The 22,031-nt window shown below is 35.0% G+C and overlaps 1 protein-coding gene across 14 annotated transcripts in view; it reads right to left on the bottom strand.

The window, feature by feature from the left end:
* The window catches only part of PMS1 (PMS1 homolog 1, mismatch repair system component), a 96,285-nt gene that overhangs the window by 10,255 nt on the left and 63,999 nt on the right, over window positions 1-22,031 (bottom strand). For 9 of the 14 annotated variants that reach the window (XM_063645636.1, XM_063645637.1, XM_063645635.1 and 6 more), the window contains 5 exons: window positions 16,160-16,282; window positions 14,848-14,991; window positions 13,803-14,692; window positions 4,844-5,323; window positions 1,172-1,302 (listed from right to left, as the gene is read on the bottom strand). In XM_063645636.1, the coding sequence (XP_063501706.1) occupies window positions 1,172-1,302; window positions 4,844-5,323; window positions 13,803-14,692; window positions 14,848-14,991; window positions 16,160-16,282 (1,768 nt within the window). Of the gene's footprint in view, window positions 1-1,171; window positions 1,303-4,843; window positions 5,324-13,802; window positions 14,693-14,847; window positions 14,992-16,159; window positions 16,283-22,031 lie in introns of those variants that run through there. The other 5 variants (XM_063645643.1, XM_055289995.2, XM_055289996.2 and 2 more) reach the window with 3 other exon arrangements.

The following is a 22,031-nucleotide window of genomic DNA, read 5'->3' as shown; positions in this document are numbered from 1 at the left end:
CAAACTTAACTTCTGTGCCTCAATTTTTCCATCTGTAAAATGGGGACAGTAATAGAACCTACTTTACAAGGATATTAGGGAGATTAAATTAATACATTTAATACTTAGAATAGTGCCTTGTACTTAATAATTATTCAATAATTATTAGTTGTTATCAATGAAGACACAGTGAGGCCAGGTGACTTTCCCCAAAACACATTGTTTTTAAATGGCAGTGCTGGGATTTGGACTAATAGAATTGAGGTAGGAGATAAGAAGCTTAGCTTAGGTATCCTTAAAAATCACAAAAATCAAGTAAAATTAGTTTATGTTTGGGACACCAAAGTATTTTCTGTATATACCCAGCTCCATGCTTTTGTACATTGTTTTTACTTATTTTCATATCTCAGTAAAGCATTCCTTTAAAAATCTTCAAACACTATTTTGGTTGAGCTCTGTTTTTCTATACTTTGGGCATGACAAGTTTAGAGGCAGGAAGGGAGACAGTGGAGTCCTTCCTCATGGTTCCACTGTACCTCTTTGATACCAGATGAAGAGAAAGTAACAGAAGGTAGGGCAGAAGGCAGTTGAGTATGGAAACTACAAAAGAACAGAGAAGAGGCCAGCCAGGAAAACTGAAGTCTCTAGCCAGATGGATTTTCTTTTTTCTTTTTAAATCCACCCAGTGAATTTCCATACTGAGCAAAGAGGGTTATCAGTCTTTTAGCAAAGCCATGGAACCAAATCATCCATTCTCCGTATAGTACAACTGCTGATGTTACACGTCAAATTGGCAAAACAAGCAAATGCTTTTTAAAAAGCAAAGATGTCCATTTTTGTTAGGCAATTCCAATATCCTACATGTTTCTGTTTTATCATCTAAAGGAGCATTTTAATAATTTAAACAAAGCAGGCAGTTTGAATATTGTGTGAAAGGATGACAAAAATTACAATAAAACTATTTGATTAGTTATGAAAATGCAAATGCAAAGCATCGGACTGAAAGAGATGCCAAACTGGCTTGTTTCAGGCAGAGGTGATGTTTTGAAATAAATGTTTTAACATAGCTGACACTGTACTTATAGTGAGACAAAAATATACCACCATATCTGTAAATCATGAAACCCAAATGTAACTCTTAGAACAAGACTAATTTTTCCAGATCAGAAAATATTAAACCACACTATCATACCTGGTATCAATTTTATCTTGAAACCATTCGCTGTAAGACGAGGATCAGACAGGTAAGTTGATCCACTGTATCTTTGGTCATCTGCTGTCATTTTACATAAAACGTCTAAATAATGAGATCCATTAAAAAGACTGAAAAAGAAATTATGGCCCTTTAACTTATTAAAAACACAAAATAAGAGGGTTTATGGGAAAAAGTTAATCCTAAGGCCCTTTGACAAGTGTTATCATCATTAACCAAAATACAAAGGTATAAGTAGCCCTATGAAAAACCACTGTTTTACATTTCTGTTAATATTTTATAAAATACCTACTGCACACAGTATACAGAAAGAAGACAATCTGTCTTCTAGAATGTTACAAATTGAATGTGAAATTTTAAAAATGGCTCTAATACAAATGAAAACTTTATAAATAATTTCATCTTATTCCTTTAAAACAGACACAATAATACACTGTCAAGTTAGGTGGTCCACCCTGCCAAATTTTCAATTGCTATTCAAAGTTTCTTCTGTAACGAAAAGATAAACATGTAATCTCTTTCTTCTAGGAACTAATAAATTAATCAATTTAGAGCTTCCTTCAGTCTACTGCAAGTCTGGCATGTTTGCCAAAGGTGGTATATGAAATGATTCTGAGTGGTGCAAAACTTGAGGAAGCCAAAGATTATCGAGGGTACAAATCAACCACACATACTGGTTTTAGGCTTGGTCAAGATGCGTTATAGTCATTGCAAAAAGGTGTCTGCAGGGGTTAATGTGAATAGTTACCATTTTGCCACTCCTTCAGTGAATATTTGAGTGCCTACCCTGTGGCAGATATTGTCCTAGGTATGTATGCAAGTCACTGTTCTGTGTTCCAGTACACTGATGTCTTTGCTTATCAGCTCTGAATGGTTGAAGACCCCAATGGCTGTGAGAGCTGATATTATAGAGAAGAGAGCTTTGGCTATATATTCCATTTACTCTGTTTCATCTAACCAATATCCTAAAAATCGATCTGAGAGACAGTAGGGATGGTGGTGGTGGTGATGATTATGATACTGCATAGCAATTAATGGTGCAGGCTCCACAGTTAAACTGTCTAGATTGTAATCTTGGACATACGGCTTATTTACTGTCTGTGTGAGCCTAGGTAAGTTATTTAACCATTACATTTCAGTTTCCTCAGCTATAAAATGTGGATATTATCTACCTCATAAAGTTGATGTGAAGATCATGAAAAAACTTTGCCAAATTCCTATGATATAGTAAATGTTCAATAAATATTAACCATCATTAAGGTTATTATTACTGAGGCCTTACTTTCTAGATACCTAAATTATTCCATTTAGAGGTAAGTTATACAAACAGCATTAGAACTCTGGCAAGAAAACTGAGCCCAACCTACAATTAGCCTGCCCACATTGTCGCATTGTGGGATAAATTAGTCCCTGACTCAGTTTTGAAAAACTTACATCATTAACTGTGATGGGGATGCCACATTCCAAAAGAAGGAGGAAAAACTATTTTGAATTAATCTTTATTCCTGTTTATGCTCAATTAAGAAAGATTTTTTTCAGGACAATATGGTCCCACAATAATAGTTTTTAATGTATTTGTTTTTTGAAGAACAGAACATCACATAGAAAAATATTTTTAAAAACCTATAATTTGAAAAAGCACAAAAAGATTTATGAAATTTAAATGAAGTTTACAAATGCCATTCAGAAAAGCAGTCAAGTCTAAAAATTCAGATGTACCCTAGCTTTTTTAGGGAAGAAAGAGAAAAGCACCATCAGGTGTTTAAACTGTTTGAATGTAGCCTAAGACACTATTTTCTAATTGTTCCTGACAGTTTCCTAAGCCAATCTCAAGAGAATACTATGAAAGATACTGGATTTTGGTTAATGTGGTTGCTGTTTCCTTATTTAAAAAGACAGACTTAACAGATGTTTTTCTGTGTTCTGTCCCTGTTTTTTTCTCCTCCAATGATGGCAGTGTCTTTAACAAGAGTTTTAACACATTTTATAAATGATTTCTGCTTTATTCTTGGAAGTTCTGAAACAAGAGTTATCTAACGATGTGTCCTAGGGAACAAATTATCTTTTTAAACTTCAGGTTTTTATTATTTTTGTCATGATTCTCTTCTACCTGTGTCTGACTGAAAAAGAAATATTAAGTTAAAAAAGGGAAATGTTAATAGGTTAGTCATTATTTATTTTTTAATCTTTATTTTTTTTGTCTCCCCAGGCTTTGTCATTCAAGGTTATTCATTTTTACAGAAAGCAATTTGCTCATATAGAATAGGAAAAGGAAATACCCTATATTACAACCAATAATAAAATTATTTCAGGCAAAAATCATCAATGATTGGCACCATTGCATGGAAAAGTTGATGGGAAACTTTCCAGTGAGAGACAGGCTGTCATTAGCTGAACCTAGTGACAGTGCCTTTTGATGTGATGAAATATGAAGCACATAGCCAATCTATTAAGTAGATTCATCAGAAAATAGAATCTAAATCTATTCAGCCCTCCTGAGCTAACCCCCAATTAAACATGGGGGAGAGAAGTTGAACACCATAAGAAAGCAAATACAGACAACAGAACATTCCACTGAACAAATGACTCAGAATCTACAATAATAGAGTGACTTTTAAGATATATAAACAAGATAACCAAATGTAGTATGTGGATCTTGTTTAGATACAAATTAAATATAAATTTTTTTAAAAACTGGAAAAAAGGTATTTTGAGATAATAAGGAACAATTCCAAGGAATTATTATTATTTAAGGTATGAAAAAGGTATTGTCGTTAGGTGAGAAAACAGCCATTTTTTGAGAGAGAGATATTGAAAGATATAGGAGGGGGAATTGTTCTAAACTATTTTGGCGAAGGAAAGAAAATGTACGTGTATATACTGTATAGAAAGGTAAAGCAAATGTGGCAAAGTCTTGGATAATTACTGATTAAGGTATGCATCTTATACTTCTATTTTATTATGTGTTTGAAAATGTTAAAACAATGAGTACATAATGAAATAAAGACATGGCAATCTAACTTCAAAATTACTCTAGAAGTCACTAATGTACAAGAGAAATGAGCTTCATACTTACTAAATGTAAAGGGAACTATCTAGAGTATTCTGATAGTATTTATAAACAATTCCATTAAAGATTAGAAATCAAATATATATATATACATATATATACACACACACACACACACACACATATATATATATATATTTTTTTTTTTTTTTCTGAGACAGACTCTTGCTTTGTCACCCAGGCTGGAGTACAATGGCTGCGTCTCAGCTCAATGCAACCTCCACCTCCCAGGTTCAAGCGATTCTCCTGCCTCAGCCTCCCAAGTAGCTGGGACTACAGGTGTGTGCCACCACACCCAGCTAACTTTTGTATTTTTAGTAGAGACAGGGTTTCACTATGTTGGCCAGGCTGGTCTCAAACTCCTGACCTCGTGATCCACCCACCTTGGCCTCCCAAAGTGCTGGGATTACAGGCGTGAGCTACCATGCCTGGCCTAGAAATCAAATTTTTAAAAGATTAAAATAAATAAATACCACTAATCCTTACTATGAAACATTCCCAAGCTTCTACCTTCAATTTTAATCTAGTATGAACTATTATAATAAATATTTTCACATTTAAAAAGTATTGTATCATCATACCTCTCTGTTAACATAATTGGCTTTTCCAGTGGCTCTGCAGGAAGTTTATGATTCTCAAGAAGTCTTTTAAATAGCAGGGCTTCTTCTACTCTATATGGATTTAATAACATTACCTCTGTTTTGGATGTCATTAGCCATGCATCAGGAAACCTGAGACTGTGGATCAAGCAAGGTTCATCCTTCTCTTCTAAGTCAACTTTGTTTTGTTTCTTAAAATTTATTTTTAAGTTTTTCATAGAAAAGGGGATCTGTACCATTTTAATATTTTGACTCCTTTTTTCAGTTTGGGACTGAAGGAGTTCATCAAGTTTTGGTTGATTAGATAATGAGGTTTTCAACTTGTGCTTCTGGGCCAAATTCCATGCGCTGGTGGGTTTTATCTTTTTTTTGCCATCTTTTAATATTTGTGACTCCTGTTCAATGGCTCTCTTCATTTGACTATTGTATCGTTCCAAGTCTTTAGTAGCCTTCTCTTCATATCTATGAACAGAAATAAAATAGAACTAATGAGATCATAATCAGAAATACATTAACCATCTGAAGTAAATTTTATAAAAATAAAGAACTGGTGTTCCAGGTATAGTAATGACAAAGGAACATGTATTAGACTAACTCTCCTGCATATGCAACTATGACAAACACTGAACAAAATATAAAAAAAATTATTGGCCGGGCATGGTGGTGGTTCACACCTGTAATCCCAGCATTTTGGGAGGCCGAGGTGGGCAGATTACCTGAGGTCAGGAGTTCAAGACTAGCCTGGCCAAAATGGCAAAACGCTGTCTCTACTAAAAACACAAAAGTTAGCCAGGCATGTTGGTGTGCACCTGTAGTCCCAGCTACTCAGAAGGCTGAAGCATGAGAATTGCTTGAACCCAGGAGGCAGAAGTTGCAATGAGCTGAGATTGCGCCACTGCGCTCCAGCCTGGGCGACAGAGCAAGACTCTGTCTCAAAAAAAAACAAAAAACAAAAAACAAAAAAAAACCCAAAAAGAAAAAACAACAACAACAAACACACAAACAAACAAACAAAAAACCCCTCAATTATTTAAAGTAGGCACTGAAGAACAGCCAAAAGCAGGAAGAAACTAGAATGGATTCACTCCTTGGGGGGTGAAAAAAAGAGCCAGAGACCCACATTTATAGGACTTTTAACCAGAGGGCAGTCCTCAGTATTAATGGGGAGCAGGGTGGTCAGAACTCAGTCAAAAAGTTGCACTCTTATTAGCCTGAGTCACCAGGACACAGAGCTGTCTGCTTCCAGAACAACTGAAAATTGAGAAAGAAAATGCCAGAAAATTCCATGTGTGGGAACCCAAAGAAAAACAACCATTAGAAGGCTAAATGAGCTGAACAGAGATTTCAGCTGCTGCCCATTGCAGGGAAACAAAGTTTGGCATCTGAATTCCACAGTTTCATGGCCTGGTAAACACTTTGGGCTTTCAATTAAAACTGGAAGAGGGCCACATCTTAGGATAAAAAACCTACATCCTAAACTAAGGAAGTTGCCCTGAGACCAAGAACAAAATTGAAACAGCTTCTCCCTAACAAAGTATAAAACAAAACCTCTACAAGCTGAAGGTGATCTGTGTAATTTAAATACCTGGTAGAACAAAAATCAGCACTTTTCAGAAGAAGATAACAGAATCCAGAGTTTTAAACATATCATCCACAATGCCTGCTATACAATCAAAAGTTATCACTCTAACAAAACAGGAAAATGAGAGTCATGGTCAAAAGAAAAAGTGGTCAGTAGAAGCCAACCTCAAGATGACCCAAATGTCAAGATTACCAAAAAACCACTTAAAAACAGGTTTAATAAAGGTTTAAGGTCTTAAAAGATTATCATAATGAGAAAATAGAAGGGGGAATCTCAGCAGATTAGTGGAAATTATAAAGAAAATACAATGGAAATTCTAGACCTAAAAAATACAATATTAGAAATTAAATATTCACCGGGTAGGTTTAACAGCAGATAAAAGATGGCAAAAGAAAGGGTCAGTAAAGTTCAAGACAGATCAATAAAAATGATAAAATGTGGTGTTTTCACAGAAAAGTGAAGACAACTGGAAAAGCATTGCAGTGACCTAAGGCTAAACAAACAATCTAATATATATGTCATTGGAGTCCCAGATAAACAATGGAAAACTGGGAAAGAAAATAAAATGTGAAGAAATTAGGGTTGATAATCAGCAAATTTGGAGAAATACAACTTACAGATGCAAGGAGGTTAGCAAACCTCCAAAGAGAATAAATGCAAAGAAATTCACAGGTAGGTATATTAGATTTAACTGCTGAAAACCAAAGATTAAGATAAAATCCTGAAAATAAAGAGGAAAAAAACAGTACAAATAGGAAACAGCAAAAATAATGGATATCGTAAAGAGCAATGCAGAGCCAGATGACAGTGAAATCTTTTTTTTTTTTGAGACAGAGTCTGTCTCCCAGGCTGGAGTGCAGTGGCACAATTTCAGCTCACTGCAACCTCTGCCTCGCAGGTTCTAAGCGATTCTCCTGCCTCAGTCTCCGGAGTAGCTGGGATTAGAGGGGTGCACCACCACCCCCGGTTAATTTTGTATTTTTAGTAGAGACAGGGTTTCGCCATGTTGGCCAGGCTGGTCTCAAACTTCTGACTTCAGGTGATCCACCTGCCTTGGCCTCCCAAAGTGCTGGGATTACAGGCATGAGCCACTGCGCCTGGCCAACAGTGAAATCTTTTAAGTGGCAAAAGAACCCAGAATTTGGCTATATCATTAAAAAAAAAAAGTCCTTCAAAAATGAAGATGAAATAGATGTTTTCAGATTAAGATGAGAATTAGTTGTCAGTATATGTGCACAATTAAGGAGAGTGACACCAAATATAAGTGAAATTATACTTACAGGGTTTTTACATTTTATTGACTTCAAGTAGATTATAAGGATGCATAATGTAATCACCAAAGCAAAAACTAATGGAAACTCAATAAAGAAATTAAAATTAGATACTGAAATATATTCTTTTAACCCTAAAGGGCTCCTTTCCCCCCAAAAAGGAGGAACAAAAGAACAAAATAGAGATAGGACAAACAGAAAATAGGAAAATGGCAGACCTAAACCCAACCATATCAATTATTATATTACATAGACTAAATATTGCAATTTAAAGGCAAAGATTATCGAACTGAATTTAAAAAGTAACAACCAACTTTGTCTACACTTTAAATATAAAGACGTAGTCTACAAGACTGAAAAAAAGATATACCATGCAAATAGTAAGCATAAGAAGCCAGAGTTGCAACAGTATATACTCCTCCCTCAGTAACTGACAGAACTAGAGATCCTCCTCAAAAAAAAAAAAAAATCCTCAAAGCTATAGAAGATTTTAGCAATATTATCAACTACTTAAGAATTAACTGACATTTTGGAACACTACCATCTAGCAACTGCAGAATCCTGATTCTTTTTAAGTGAACATGGAACATTTGTCAAGACAGAACATATATACTGGGCTTTAATTCTCATTACTTTTCAAAAGATTGAAATCTAACTTAGCATTTTCTCTATCCATGAAACACTTAAATTAGTAATATCTGGAATAGCCCCAAATATTTGGAAAGTAAACAACACAATTTTACTCATAATAGCCCCAAACTGGAAACAACTCAAATGTCCATCAACTGGAGACTGATTAAACAAATTTTGGTATATTTATACAACTGAATATTATTTTTTGATTAAAAGAAAATTACTACACATAGATTCAACAACACGGATGAGTCACAAAAATATTTTTGTTGAGGGTAAGAAGCCAGATATGAAAGAGTATATATCACATGATTTTATACATATGTGAAGTTCAAGTACTGGCAAAACCAAACTAGTGTAACAAAACTCAAAAGAGTGGCTGCCTGTGGAGACTGGCTGAGAGGTGGCATGAGGAACCATTCTGGGATGATGGAGATGTTCTCTATTTTGTTTGGGGTGATGTTTATGTGTGTGTACACATGTATGAAAATGCATCAAATTACACCATTAACATCTCTGCAATTCACATTAGGTAAATTTTACCCAGTTAAAAAAACCATTTAAGAAAGTGTTGGGCCACAAACAATCAGAAAAAGAGAGGATGAATAAAGAAATGGATCGATTCCAGATCTGAAGAGTTCCTTATATATCTGCTTTAACATCAACATGGAATAAACAATTTCCTGAACAACATTAAAGAAAATTCATGTATATAATACTTCATTTAGTAACTGCTAGTGAAATTAGTCACTACAATAATCACAAAACAGAAAGTATGTGATTAGCTAATTGTTAATTTAATTCTCATTTTAGTCATCAATGAAAAGATAAATTTGGATAAACTAAACACACCTAAACCATTTAATTTAACTCAATTTCAAAGGTACAAGATAATGGATGTTTGAAAAATTATACTGGATAGATTCTAAGAACTCAAGAATAAAAAAAAAATTACACTGGGTAGAAAGTTAAGAGATCTGTCAACAATATGAGAAAAATGAAACTTCTGGGACCAAAGACCTACCACAGCAGTTATGTCACCCCTTTTCTTAAAAAGTGATACCTGGATCCCACCCTCAGAGCTTCTAATTCTCTAGGCCTAGGTTGAGATTGGGCAGCTGTTTTCACAAAGCTCCACAGGTGATTCCAGTACATACCCAGAATTGGAAACTACTGTTATTTGTTCAGCAAAGTGTGGTGATTAATAACACAGACTCTGAAGACATCCTGGCTTGGTTCTGCCACTTAGTAGTTCTGTAAACCTATGAAAATTATCTAATCTTTCTGTGTCTCATGCTCAACTGTAACATATGGATAATATACATCTACTTCAGTTTTGTTGTAAGAAATGAGTTAAAGTGTGCCAAGTACTTAATATTACTTAGCACAGAGTAAATGGTGATAAATGTTTTGCTCTCATTATTTTCTACCAAGAAACACAAATCTCAAAACAAAGGGGCGAGTAATGGTTGGAAATTAAGTAACTTTGCTAAAAGATTACTTTTTAAGAAAGTTTTAAACTTGGGACTACAGAATTAAGGTTATTTCTAGTCTCATACTCTTAAAACACTAACTGAATTTCATTATATGCATATAATAATCTCAAGGAAAAATATGGAATGTGAAGAAATAAAAATATTATTGAGAGAACAGCGCTGTTAAAGGTGAGATTTAAAAGACAGGAGATCACAGCATGGCATGAGTTTGTGCTCAGTACCTGTCTGCTGAATGAAGAAATGTTACCTGAATAAGATTGTTAAAAAAAAGACCTTATTTCATTGTAAACTATGCTCCTTTGGTTACTTACCTTGCCATATTCACAATTTTAAAGTTATTTTCTACTTAGAATCTGAGGTTCTGGATTAGCTATATAAAACACATGATTTTCAATAGTTTACTTTCAACAGGTCCTAAAAATAGTATTTTTAGCACTCAGACATTCAAATTAAAGATTTTTCCTGTGCAGTGGTAAAATGAGTTCAAAACAAAAGTCACCATTTGTAATTAATTATAATGTGCAAATTTTCACATACGGTACTCATCTTTGGAAAATATAAAAAGTTATATCCAAAGGAATATTAAGTAAATGTTAAGTAAAAGCAGCTGCTACTGTTGTACTTAATGTCAAGAAGGGATTTAGTAACTTGAATGGAAAATATTAATCCTGATTTGACCAGAAGTCAGTTCAAATAATGTTCTTGTGACTAAACACTGCATTTAGTTATAAAGTTTATCATTTTCATAATACCCTAATTGCAATTTTTTTTAGTTTAAATAGCAATATATTCATAACTACTGCAAATAAAAAGTTCAAGCTAACGTCAGCTGAGTGAGACCCCAGTGGTAGGGCACATGGCCCAAATCTGGATTTTAATCCACTAGAAGGAAGGCGAGGAAGGAAAAAAACAAAAGACAAAAAAACTCCAGAAAGGAAGAACAAAACAATGTCAGTAACTCCCTGACTCCAAAATCTGTCCCAAGCTCTCATCAAAAAACTGAACAATCCTGATCCTACTCCTTATTCAAACTCCTTGTTATAGCTTTGAGAACCTTCCATTATCCATCCCCCACCTTCCCCCAACTTTCTTTACACATACTCCCTCATATTCTGTTCCTGTCATAGAATCTTATTTCCTTAATAACACCATGTTCCTTCTAGCTTCTGGGCCTTCTCATATACTGTTCCTCCAACCTACAAAATTCCCTAAAATCCTTCTGCTTAATTTCTATGCAGGGAAGCATTACCTGTTCCACAGATAATATTAAGTCCAACTGCCAAATTTTCCCCTAGTTCTTCATATTTAAAACTTGTATCTTAAAGCTCATCACATTCTTGTTTAACTGAATCTTCCTTACTAGCCTACACCATTCATGAGTTGGGAAAGTATGTTTTATTTGTGACTAGCTAGAGTACCTCAGGCCTTACATGCAGAAAACCCTTAATATTTCCTAGTTGAAAGAAGGGAAATAGGGATGGAGAGAAGAACAAAGGAAAAGGAAAAAAGGAAGAAAAAAAGAAGAAGGAAAAAAAGGATGGACTGAAGGTCTACAGAAGAGGAGTCTACTCTCATATCTCTTAATATACCTTAGAGAATTTAGGATCATGGAAAGAACTCCAAGATAAAGCAGGGAGAGAAATGGTAGCTAGTATGATTCTTGGGTGTTATACCATTTTTGCTCTACCTTCTCACTAATCATGATGCTACTAGACTCAGCTGATCATGGTCCCAGGACCCCTGGCTCTGAAAGGTTCTAACACATCACTCTGTGACATACAATTAGAACTCTGATCCCAAGATACCTATATTTTCTTCATAGGTTTCTATTTCTGGCCTCCAAATTCAATTTAATCTTGACTCAACAAATGAGAAATGTTCTTCTCAACAGAAAAATTCCCTTTCATAGATTAAAAACTGATCATATTGACATTGTGAGCAATCATTTACTATGTGTTAGTAATTGATCTTGTATCATAACACACAATTCTTATTTAATCCTCACAACAATCCATGAGAGACTGTCCACACTTTTTAATACAAAGCTAACAAAGAACTGTGATTAGAACCCAGGTGAAGCTTCAGAGGTCTTGACCATCAATGCCTCTTTTGTCTACTTTATGGCAATGTGAGAGAAAGTAAGCTTGATTCCAGAATATTACCTGGAATATTCCGGTAATTGATGGTAAATGGATTTTTAGATGAGGCCTATTAATCATAATCCTAGTAACCTGACACCTTGGGACTCACAAGGAGAAACAATGCAGACATTCCCCAAAAGGCAACTGGAATGATACCTGCTGTTGTGAGGCTGCAAAGGAACAGTCAGCAAGATAAGTTTCCATCATAAGCTTGCACACTGTCCCTATTTCCATGAGAACTTGAAACATCTATGGTTTTTTCCTATTCTCAGACAATTCTCAGTTCATTTCCCTGGGCAATGCAATTCAACTTTTGTGGGCTTACTATATTTAAAAGTTAAGTCCCCTCACGTTTAAACTGCATAGTTGTGTCATTTAGGTAAAACTAAAGACAATCACCATTGTGTGAACCTTATTTGCATCATAATTCAAAACAAATCTTTAAAAATCTGACATTTATGAAACAATTATAAGTTTGAACACTGAGTATTTGATATATTAAGGAATCTATACCTTTAAAAAAGTTATGACAATTGTATTATGGTTATGTTTAAAATATGAGTATCTTTATCTCTTAGAGATACATACTGAAATAGATGATATGCCTACGATTTGCTTCAGAATAATAAAGAAAGGGAAAGAAAGTGAATGGAAGTATGGAAGAAACAGGACTAATAGGACTGACTATGAGATGATGGGTGGTGAAATGGGGTAATGGCTTTATACTTCAAAATGTCTACTTTTGTGGATATTTCCAAAAGAACAAAATACAATAACCATTCCCACTTAAAAAAAGGTGACGACAAAAAAAGGCTGAAGAGAAAAGCTTTATGGAGGCTTTTCATTTTGGTGTTAATAGTGGTCTTTATCATTTTAAATTGATATTGTTTTTATAAGACTGAATAAGCTAAGGAAAGAATGAAAAAAAAATTGGTCAAGTATCTAGGTAGTTTATCACCAAATATAAACTCCAGATGATGGATTACGTTTAAAATTTTTTCCACACATTTGACATAATATTGAGATACTTAGATACCTGTATATGATTGAGGGTATAATTTCACTCTCATTTTCTGCTGGGTTAGATCACCAGAACATAATATTTTGTGTTTATATTAAGTGTCTAAGTCAACTAAAAACATTCATCATATTATTTTGGAACGTTTATTCAGAAAATCTAATTTAAATATGGCAAGTACTATTTTAATCAAAGACAGATCAAATCACCTATTTACATAATAAAAATACCTACTATAGTTTATAAGTTATAATAAATAATACACCTTAGAAGCAAGCCTTAAGTTATACTTAATAGAAACAGTATAAATGAACAACACTAAATTGAACTGCCAATAATACAAAATTTTTTGTGTTGTATTACATATTTTGGAGACCAATTTAAGAAAGGGAATAGTTAAGATATTAAAAACACCAGTTACAACTGTTCCAATGCAAAAGCTTTTTAAAAAAGTTCTACAACAGGAAAGTTATTAAACATAAAACAAAAAAAATAGAAGATAAATGGTGGTTTGAAATTGAGAAGATGAATGGAAAACCTTTAGCAAAAAGCTTAATAAATCAGAAAGCAGTTAAGGCTTAAACAAAAAAACAAAATAATACAAGCCCCCACCCCAATAAAAAACCTAAATTAGCAGAAAAAAAAAGTGTTACCAAAAAAGGTACTCTATCCAAGCCAAAGGTATTTTCCGATCTGCTTTTCCATAAATAAGAAGTGAAAAAAAATTCTTTTTAAACAGTGAGTCATATAGAATGGAAATAACTGAACATTCAGGTCACATGCAAGCTCTGGAAACTTACTTCAGTTTTTCCTCTTCACTCAATGTCTTCCACAGTTCTTCAATTTGTAGTGTTGCATCCTCTAAACTAGTCTTAGGATTTTCTATGAGAAACTGAGGACGATGATCTTGAACAAAAAGAGCACTTGCTGACATGGGTTTCTTGATTACTCGATTGCTAAGTAAATCATAAGCTGTAACTTTTCCAGATTTATTATCTATTACATTTGATTTTTTGTTACATGGATCTTCATTAAGATTCGTTTGTTCAGGGCTTGGATAATTATTATTACTTACTTTACATGGTAAACTTTTTTCAGGCACTAAAATTTTCACAGGTTCAATATTCTCTCCCACTGAATTTTTAAGTATATTTCCCCTGCTCCACTCATCTGCAGAAATTTCCAAAGAGTTTTCAAGACCTGCTTCTTCCTCATTTTCCCCACTCTCATCTATATGGTCTTTATTGCCATTTTCTGACTGGGTATGCTTAACGGAACCCATAAAACAAGTTTTACTATATTCCGTCTGAGTGTTCTCCTGTGATACATTACTCATTGAAATGTCTTGAAATGCATTCTTAGTGTTTTTATCAATGTTAGAAATTTCACTACTACAATGACCATAACCAAAGTCACCAACACTTATCTGGTGCTTTAAACAATCATCAGCGTTCTTTCCAGATTCATCATTATGCATATCATTTTGGAATGGAATGACTGAAGTATCAACATTTGAATAATTCTTTCCAGATGATTCCATTTTATTAAAAAGCACATCTGTTTCTGCTGTTTTACTAAGAACAATGTCAGCTGTGGAAACATCTGTTTTATTATTTTCATAAGAATTTGTACTAGGTAATGGTCCATAACAAGTCGTCATCAGATTTTCAAGAGCAATTAAAACAGATTCCTAAAAATACAAATTAACAAATGTTAGGGGAAATTATGAAAATAATGGACAAGATTTTAAATAATAAAAAAGATAAACATAAACAAATCTTTTTTATATGAAAACAGTAATATATGTTTATAAATAGCATAAGAAAAAATTATCTGAAAAGTTACCTTATTTTGTAATAATACTTGACTTTTATCTGGTGTTAAATTGACATCAACATCAGCTGTAGGAACATCGATTTTCAGAAAGAAAATAGGATAGAAACGAGTAGATTCCTTTAGGCATTTCAGATTGTAATGATGTCGGATTAACTAGAAATACATGTAATAAATAAAAGAAAAAATAATATGTAATCAAAAAGTACAATAAAAGCCAGCAAATTCAACTGAGAAATTGAGTAGATGCAACTGCTTATTAGGAAAAGCATTATCATGGCTGGGCACAGTGGCTCATGCCTGGGATCCCAGCACTTTGGGAGGCCAAGGCGGGGGGATCACTTGAGGTTAGGAGTTCAAGACCAGCCTGGCCAACGTGATGAAACCCCGTCTCTACTAAAAAGTACAAAAATTAGCCAGGCATAGTGGCAGGAACCTGTAATCCCAGATATTTGGGAGGATGAGGCAGGAGAATTGCTTGAACCTGGGAGATGGAGGTTGCATTGAGCCGAAATCATGCTACTGCACTCCAGCATGGGCAAAAGAGCAAGGATGCATCTCAAAAAAAAAAAAAAAAAAAAAAAAAAAGAAAGCATTATCTAAGTAGTAATACTCCTTTGGAGGCCTTGAACATAAATGAAGCACAAGCATTCATAACAAGTACAAACATGCAATAAAACTGGCTTAATAATTAAAAATCACAATGTCATGGAAGTTCTGAAGGTTTAGGATTCAAATCAAAACTCTAGCATGGTGGCTCTGGCTTGTAATCACAGCACTTTGGGAGGCCGAGGTGGGCGGATCACTTGAGGACAGGAGTTCGAGACCAGCCTGGCCAAATGGTGAAACCCCATCTCTACTAAAACTACAAAAAAAATTAGCTGGGCATAGTGGCAGGTGCCTGTAATACCAGCTACTTGTGAGGCTGAGGCAGGATAACTGCTCAAACCCAGGAGGCGGAGGTTGCAGTGAGCCAAGATCACGGGACATGCCATTGCAATCCAGCCTGGAGAGCGAAACTCCGTCTCAAAAGAACAAAAACAAAAACAAAAAAACTACTAACTCTCTAACTTTAATTTCCTGGCTATGTGGCCTAAGAGAAACATTGAACATTTGTTTCCTCACTATAAATGGGGATGATAATGCAGTCCAGAATTGCCATGAAGAATAAGGGAGACATCATATGTCTTTCTATCATGCATAATGCTTAATAAATGACATTGTATTTCTTTTTCTTTATTTTAGTGCAAATTCTTGGAAGTAGTCCTTGTTACAATGTGACAAATTTCCAATTCAAATATTTTTTTTTTCTAAAGCATACTACCTTTAAGATATCTTTTTGATGTACTGGTCGACTGTTTATGAAGATGAAACTTCTTTCTGGTGTTGAAAGACTAGTGAAAGAGTGGTCTGCATCACACTTTGGAAGAAATCCACTGAGATAAATCTATATAATAATTACAGAATATGCAATGTCAACAATGTAGTTCCACGGGTCTGGCTATATACAACACTTTGAAAGATATAAAAAAATTAAAAAACAGATTTTCATCTTAAGGTCTAAAAAGCCATATACTTCCTGATAACCATGTCTCAAGTATTAACTTTAAATAAAATAGTAAAGCATGCTACACTGGTGCTGTCTGCCTCTTTTTTTTTTTTTTTTTGCAACTCTAAGGAAAAATTGACATTTATAAAATCTTCATGAATGGTTATACTTTCAGATATTTAACTGTCATAGGACATACAGCATTCACTCTCTACTCAACCTTTTTTGTCTTTTAAAAGTTTCTTTCCTCACATTGTGACTTTTCTCTGGCTGTTTGTCCTTTTCTCTTTAACCATCTTTTCCTATAAAGAAGTTGCTGTTTCTATCTTCATTCTGAGTATGCTATATAAAGCCAATCTTACTGGGTTTTCATTTCTGAGTTAAAAAAAACCTCTTTTACTCTGTATTAACTTCCTCAGGGCTAAATACTGATTGCACTATTGTACTTTAGCTTCATTTTTGTTTAGAAAACTCTTCTATAAAAAATTTACTGATTATTTATATGCTATCTTTCTCTACTTTACAAATGTATAAAGAGGAAAGAGAAAATGAAGAAGGATACTAGAAAAGAATACCAGAGAAGAGAAAGATATTGAAGGGATAGGAAGCAGAGAACATGCTCCCACTTTTATCTTTAGTTAATGAACACAGCTAAAGACAACATACTATACTGTTAAGAATGTAAGACACAGGCAGATTGACAAGGTTTGAATCCCAGTTCTACCACTAGCTATGTGATTTTTGTTAAGTTATTTAAAATATAGACTTAAAATCTCTTATCAGAAACAATTAGAACTAGATGTGTTATTAATCTGTCAAGGAACACTCATAGTAAAATTTTAGCTTAGGTTGAGAAAAACAAGCAAGTCACCGGGGGTACTATTTTTAGTTAAGCAGGAACCGTGGGGCTCCTTATTAACATAGCCTGTAAGCTGCCACCTATGTCTATGGCTATCCCTGCCCTTGGAAATAAGTGTTTAAGGAGATGCATTACCAGTTTTAGAACACTAAGTGCATTATTGTCACAATGCCAAATTGTGCCAATTTGAAAAAATAAATTAATCTGTATAATCCATTATAAAATGATACTACTTAATTAACTGCAAAACTTCACAGCATTTAAAAATGGTTGTATAATTTACCAGGTAACATGAGATCCTTTTTAAAGCACCTGCTGGGCATCAGGGAGAGCCTGTTTAGCCTCTGAAAGACTTATTGGGTTTGTGACTTTAAAAAAAGTCTGTGCTGAGAGGATAAGAATAAAGAATAAAATGAAGAAGAAATATGTAATATTGCTAGTGATTTCCTTTCACACCATCTTGGTTGGCCACTTAATAATTACTATTCTAGATACTGAGCTTTAAAAATGGTTTAGGATAATCTTAAGAACAAACTATGTTTAACTTATATGGCAAAGTAAAATATAACAGTAGAGTCTCATAAAATGCTGTAAAAAGTGAAAATCAGGCCAGTTCATGGAAAAATAACTTGAGACACCAAATCAGTGCAACAAAATTGAAAATTAGACAAGACTTTAGAAAATTCTGTACCCAAGTGTATTCTTCAATTTCCTAAAAAGCATAACAAAAATTGAAGGCAAAATACAAATACCTCTCTTCCCTAATTGCTTCTCAACTATGGTCCGCCCTTCTCTTCCCTTCATCTCTAATCCCGTATAAGCAGGCTTCTACTTCAATAACCAACTCCAAGGGACACTACGCAGACCTCTTATTTGACTCCCTGTGGCCCAACACCCTCACAACTCTCTCATCTGGGAAGTGTCTCACTGAATGAATCTATTTCATCCTTCTCCTTTGGTCTTTCTGCTTCCTCTCTGATGCCTCCTCTTCATTCTGGTTTGCTGGTTTCTCTCCTTTTCCTTACCCCGTATAAATGATGATGGTCCCCAAGTTCCATTATCAGGCCCCTTTTTCCTGCTCTCTAGTTACTCTTCCTAATTTCATTCACACCTATAGTTTCAACAACTACCCATACACCAGTGATGCTAAGATATAGCTGTATAGCTTCTATTTCTTTCACTCCCCAGTGTTTACCATCTTCAACTGGCTGTCACAAAAATATTCTCAATCTCACCACATTCAAAACTTGGTAAAATATTTCATCCTACTTCTATCCTGCTAGCTCCTCCTATACTCCTTTACTATGATAAGGGCTCTGCCAGCTACCCAGTCTGTCAAACCCATCTCCTCTTCTTAACCCTGATTATATTGATGTAACCCTGGCTGGTCTCCTAACACTAATCCTTTTCCTCTTTCAGTCAACCTCCACAACATCATGAAGTTACATTTTTACAGTAGTAATTTAAGTACTTCTGGTCAGGACAGTGAAACAAGTTCATGTGAAATCCCCTTCTCTGCCATTACAACTGCAAATATATAACAGTGATAGATAAAATACAAATTTTCAAAAGGCCACCCACATAAAAGTAGTTAAAGATGTTATGATTGCAAAACATTTAACAGGGAGTGACGGCTAAAGTCAAATGTCCTATGTGGTCTAGGATCAGAAACAAGATGTGTCAGCTGGAAATTAAATTCTGGTACAGAAATAAGGACTGAAAACACCCCATTCAAGACAGGGGATTGAAATCAGTCTTTCCATTTTAAAAAGGGGGCTCATATAGCACCTCTTCTCCAAAAAAAAAAAAAAAAAAACAGTTTAAAAATACTGTGGCCACTGTCTGGAGCTGCTTGCCAGAGTCACAAGAAAGAACAGAGACAACTCCAAACCAAGAACAAGGCTAAGCCAAACTGGCTAAGAAAAGGGGCCTGTAAAAGCTTGGCAGGATGAGGCATGAATTACTAATATGATACCTGGTGTTGAATTGGGGCCGGCGAATGAATTATCTGCCAAACTATGGGAACGAAGTGGAAGTTGGGGAAAGCAAAAACAAAGCAACAAAAACAATAAACCTGCATTCAAGATGATTTTGAAATTAAATTTTCAAAGCATATAAAATATCAGAGAATTAGATAATTTTGTCTCAAGAAAGTAGAAATGATAGAGCAATATGAAAAGGACTTTGAAATTATTAGTATATGTAACATGCTTTTTAAAAAAGTAGCATACACTTAAAAAAAGGTAAAGAAATTAGAATTGGTAGCTATAAATCAAGTTTAGAAGAGAAGAACATGAAAACAAATAAATTGTAAATCCTAGAAACAAAATATATAGTTTCGGGAATTAAAATCAGGCAATGATGAGGAATTTATTTAGAACTTAGCATAAAGTAATGCAGAGATGGAAATGTCAAAGAGAAGACAGATGTCAAAAAGGATAACTTCAGGAGCTCCATCAAGCCCACAAAGTCACAATGGGAAATGCCTCACAAAAGCCACCAGAGCAGTGGCCCTGTTGAGATCACCACCAATAATTAGTTCTTCCCATGTGGGGTTCCTGTAGATGGGAAAAAAAAAAAAAAAGTACCCTCACATTATGGGAAGAGATATATAAAGATTCTCCACATCCAAGATTCCCAGTGGCCAATGGCACTGTCATCCCAGACTAGTCAAGAGGCCTTGGTGGCCAAGTTGCACAACTTAAAGGTATATAATGGGTACAGAAGTGAGGTGAGGACAACCACTAACTAGCAGTGGAAAACAACTTAAGATTGCTTTTGGCCAGGGATGGAGAAAGGGCTCAAAGAAACTGTGATATAGGACCAGTCTCCTTCAACCATACAAGCCCACAAAGAATGGAGTGATAATGGGTAGCTGGTGGCAACATAAATACAACACCTTAGACACACAGTGCAATAACAGAAGAGGGATTTGGTTAGATGATCACTCTCACCAGAGACACTCAAAAGTTTATCATTCTGACAGCCCATGGAACTGGAACACGAACACATGCTTCCCAAATTCCCTCAATCCACCATGTAAAAATAACCACATAGAGGTGCAGCAAAAATTCTCATATCTATGATGGATTACTAGGAGTCTTTATGCAATTCTATCTGTGCTTGCCCATTGAAAATAAAAATTCAATGGACAAGCACAGATCTGGCAACACATCTCAAAACAGATGGGAGGAAAAGATTTCCAAGTACAGGACTGATTCATGCGATAATCTCATTCACTCATGAAATCATAGCTGACCAAAGTCTAGATCAGTGCTTTTCACACTTGAATGTGCACCTGGGGACCTTGTTAAAATGCAGATTCTGATTCAGTCGATCTAGGATGAAGCCCAGGATTCTTTATTTTCAATAAGCTTCCAGGTGATGCCAACACTGCTAGTCTTCAGACTAAATTATGATAGCTAGAATATCCAGGGCATGATGGTAAAGGTATCAAGTCTAGATCTCCTGCCATAAGCTGCCTGGGTTACCACTATAGGCAACGAAGTACCACAAACCTACGAGGAATCTAGCAGAATTTAGACAGTACCCTTGCCATCCCAAGTCAGTGACCGTAATCAGTTTGAAGTAGCACTGTAGTGTGTCAAAACTAGAAAACAACTCTTTAGGGAGCTCTGAAAAATAGGACCCATGTCACATCATGGCCAACACTGTAGCTGGCCACTAAGGTTGGCCTGAATTGTCCCCTGGCAAAGAAAGTCCCAAGCATTACCTGAGTACAAGCTTCCATCCAAGATTTTGATAAAATGATAAGCAATAATTAAGAACTCAATACTACAAAGAGAATGGGAAGGGACATAGTAGCAGAAGAGGTTTCAACAAATTATGAAAAAAAAATGGAAGAGAAGAAAAGAAGCCAACTGCTTAGCACAACTCGAACAGAATTAGGACCTTAATTACTCAACACTCAAGTGGAACCTGACAGTCAATAAGCCCAGCCACAAACACCCTGTTCCCAATTAGATTTCTTAGTCATGGAGAAAGACAAGAGAATTAGAGGACTGGAGGAAAAAGACCTGACAAGTAAAACAAAACTGACCTCCTAATAAACAGAAATTATTAAAGGAACACATAATTTAAAAATAAAAACAATTATCTTTAGAGAGACCCAAGTTTTGTATCCATAAAACAGTAAGTATGAAAAAGCAATAAAAAATACTCTTGGAAATTAAACATAACTTTTAAAATTAAAAAAACATTCAATAGAAGATTTAAAAACCAGATCTCTCAAAACTTATGGAAAAAATTAAAGATGGGAAACCTGGGAAAAACAATAGGAGAAAATTAACAGGAGGTCTTAATAACAATAGGGAGGTTTATAAAAAATAGAAATTATCAAAGTGATAATGGATGGAAGTATATAACCTGGGGCTGAGAAAGAAATGAGCCTTCAGATTCAAAAGATCCACATCAAATGCTCAGCACAATAAACAAATAATAAAAGACACACACTTAGACACATCCTTGTAAGGATAAAGGACAGATCCTAAGAACTTTCAAATAGAAGAAAACTTATCATCTGGAAAAAAAGAAATAGGCACTTTGGGGGGCCGAGGCGGGCAGATCATGAGGTCAGGAGTTCAAGACCAGCCTGATCAACATGGTGAAATCCCATCTCTACTAAAAATACAAAAATTAGTTGGATGTGGTGGCACGCACCTGCAATCCCAGCTACTCAGGAGGCTGAGGTAGGAGAATCACTTGAACCCAGGAGGCAGAGGTTTCAGTGAGCCGAGATTGCGCCACTGCACTCCAGCCTGGGTGACA

This window comes from Symphalangus syndactylus, chromosome 8 (genome assembly GCF_028878055.3).
Source record: "Symphalangus syndactylus isolate Jambi chromosome 8, NHGRI_mSymSyn1-v2.1_pri, whole genome shotgun sequence".
Classification (NCBI taxonomy): Eukaryota; Metazoa; Chordata; class Mammalia; order Primates; family Hylobatidae; genus Symphalangus; species Symphalangus syndactylus.
Note: the sequence above shows the minus strand (reverse complement) of the source record. Positions and strands in the feature narration are given on the sequence as shown.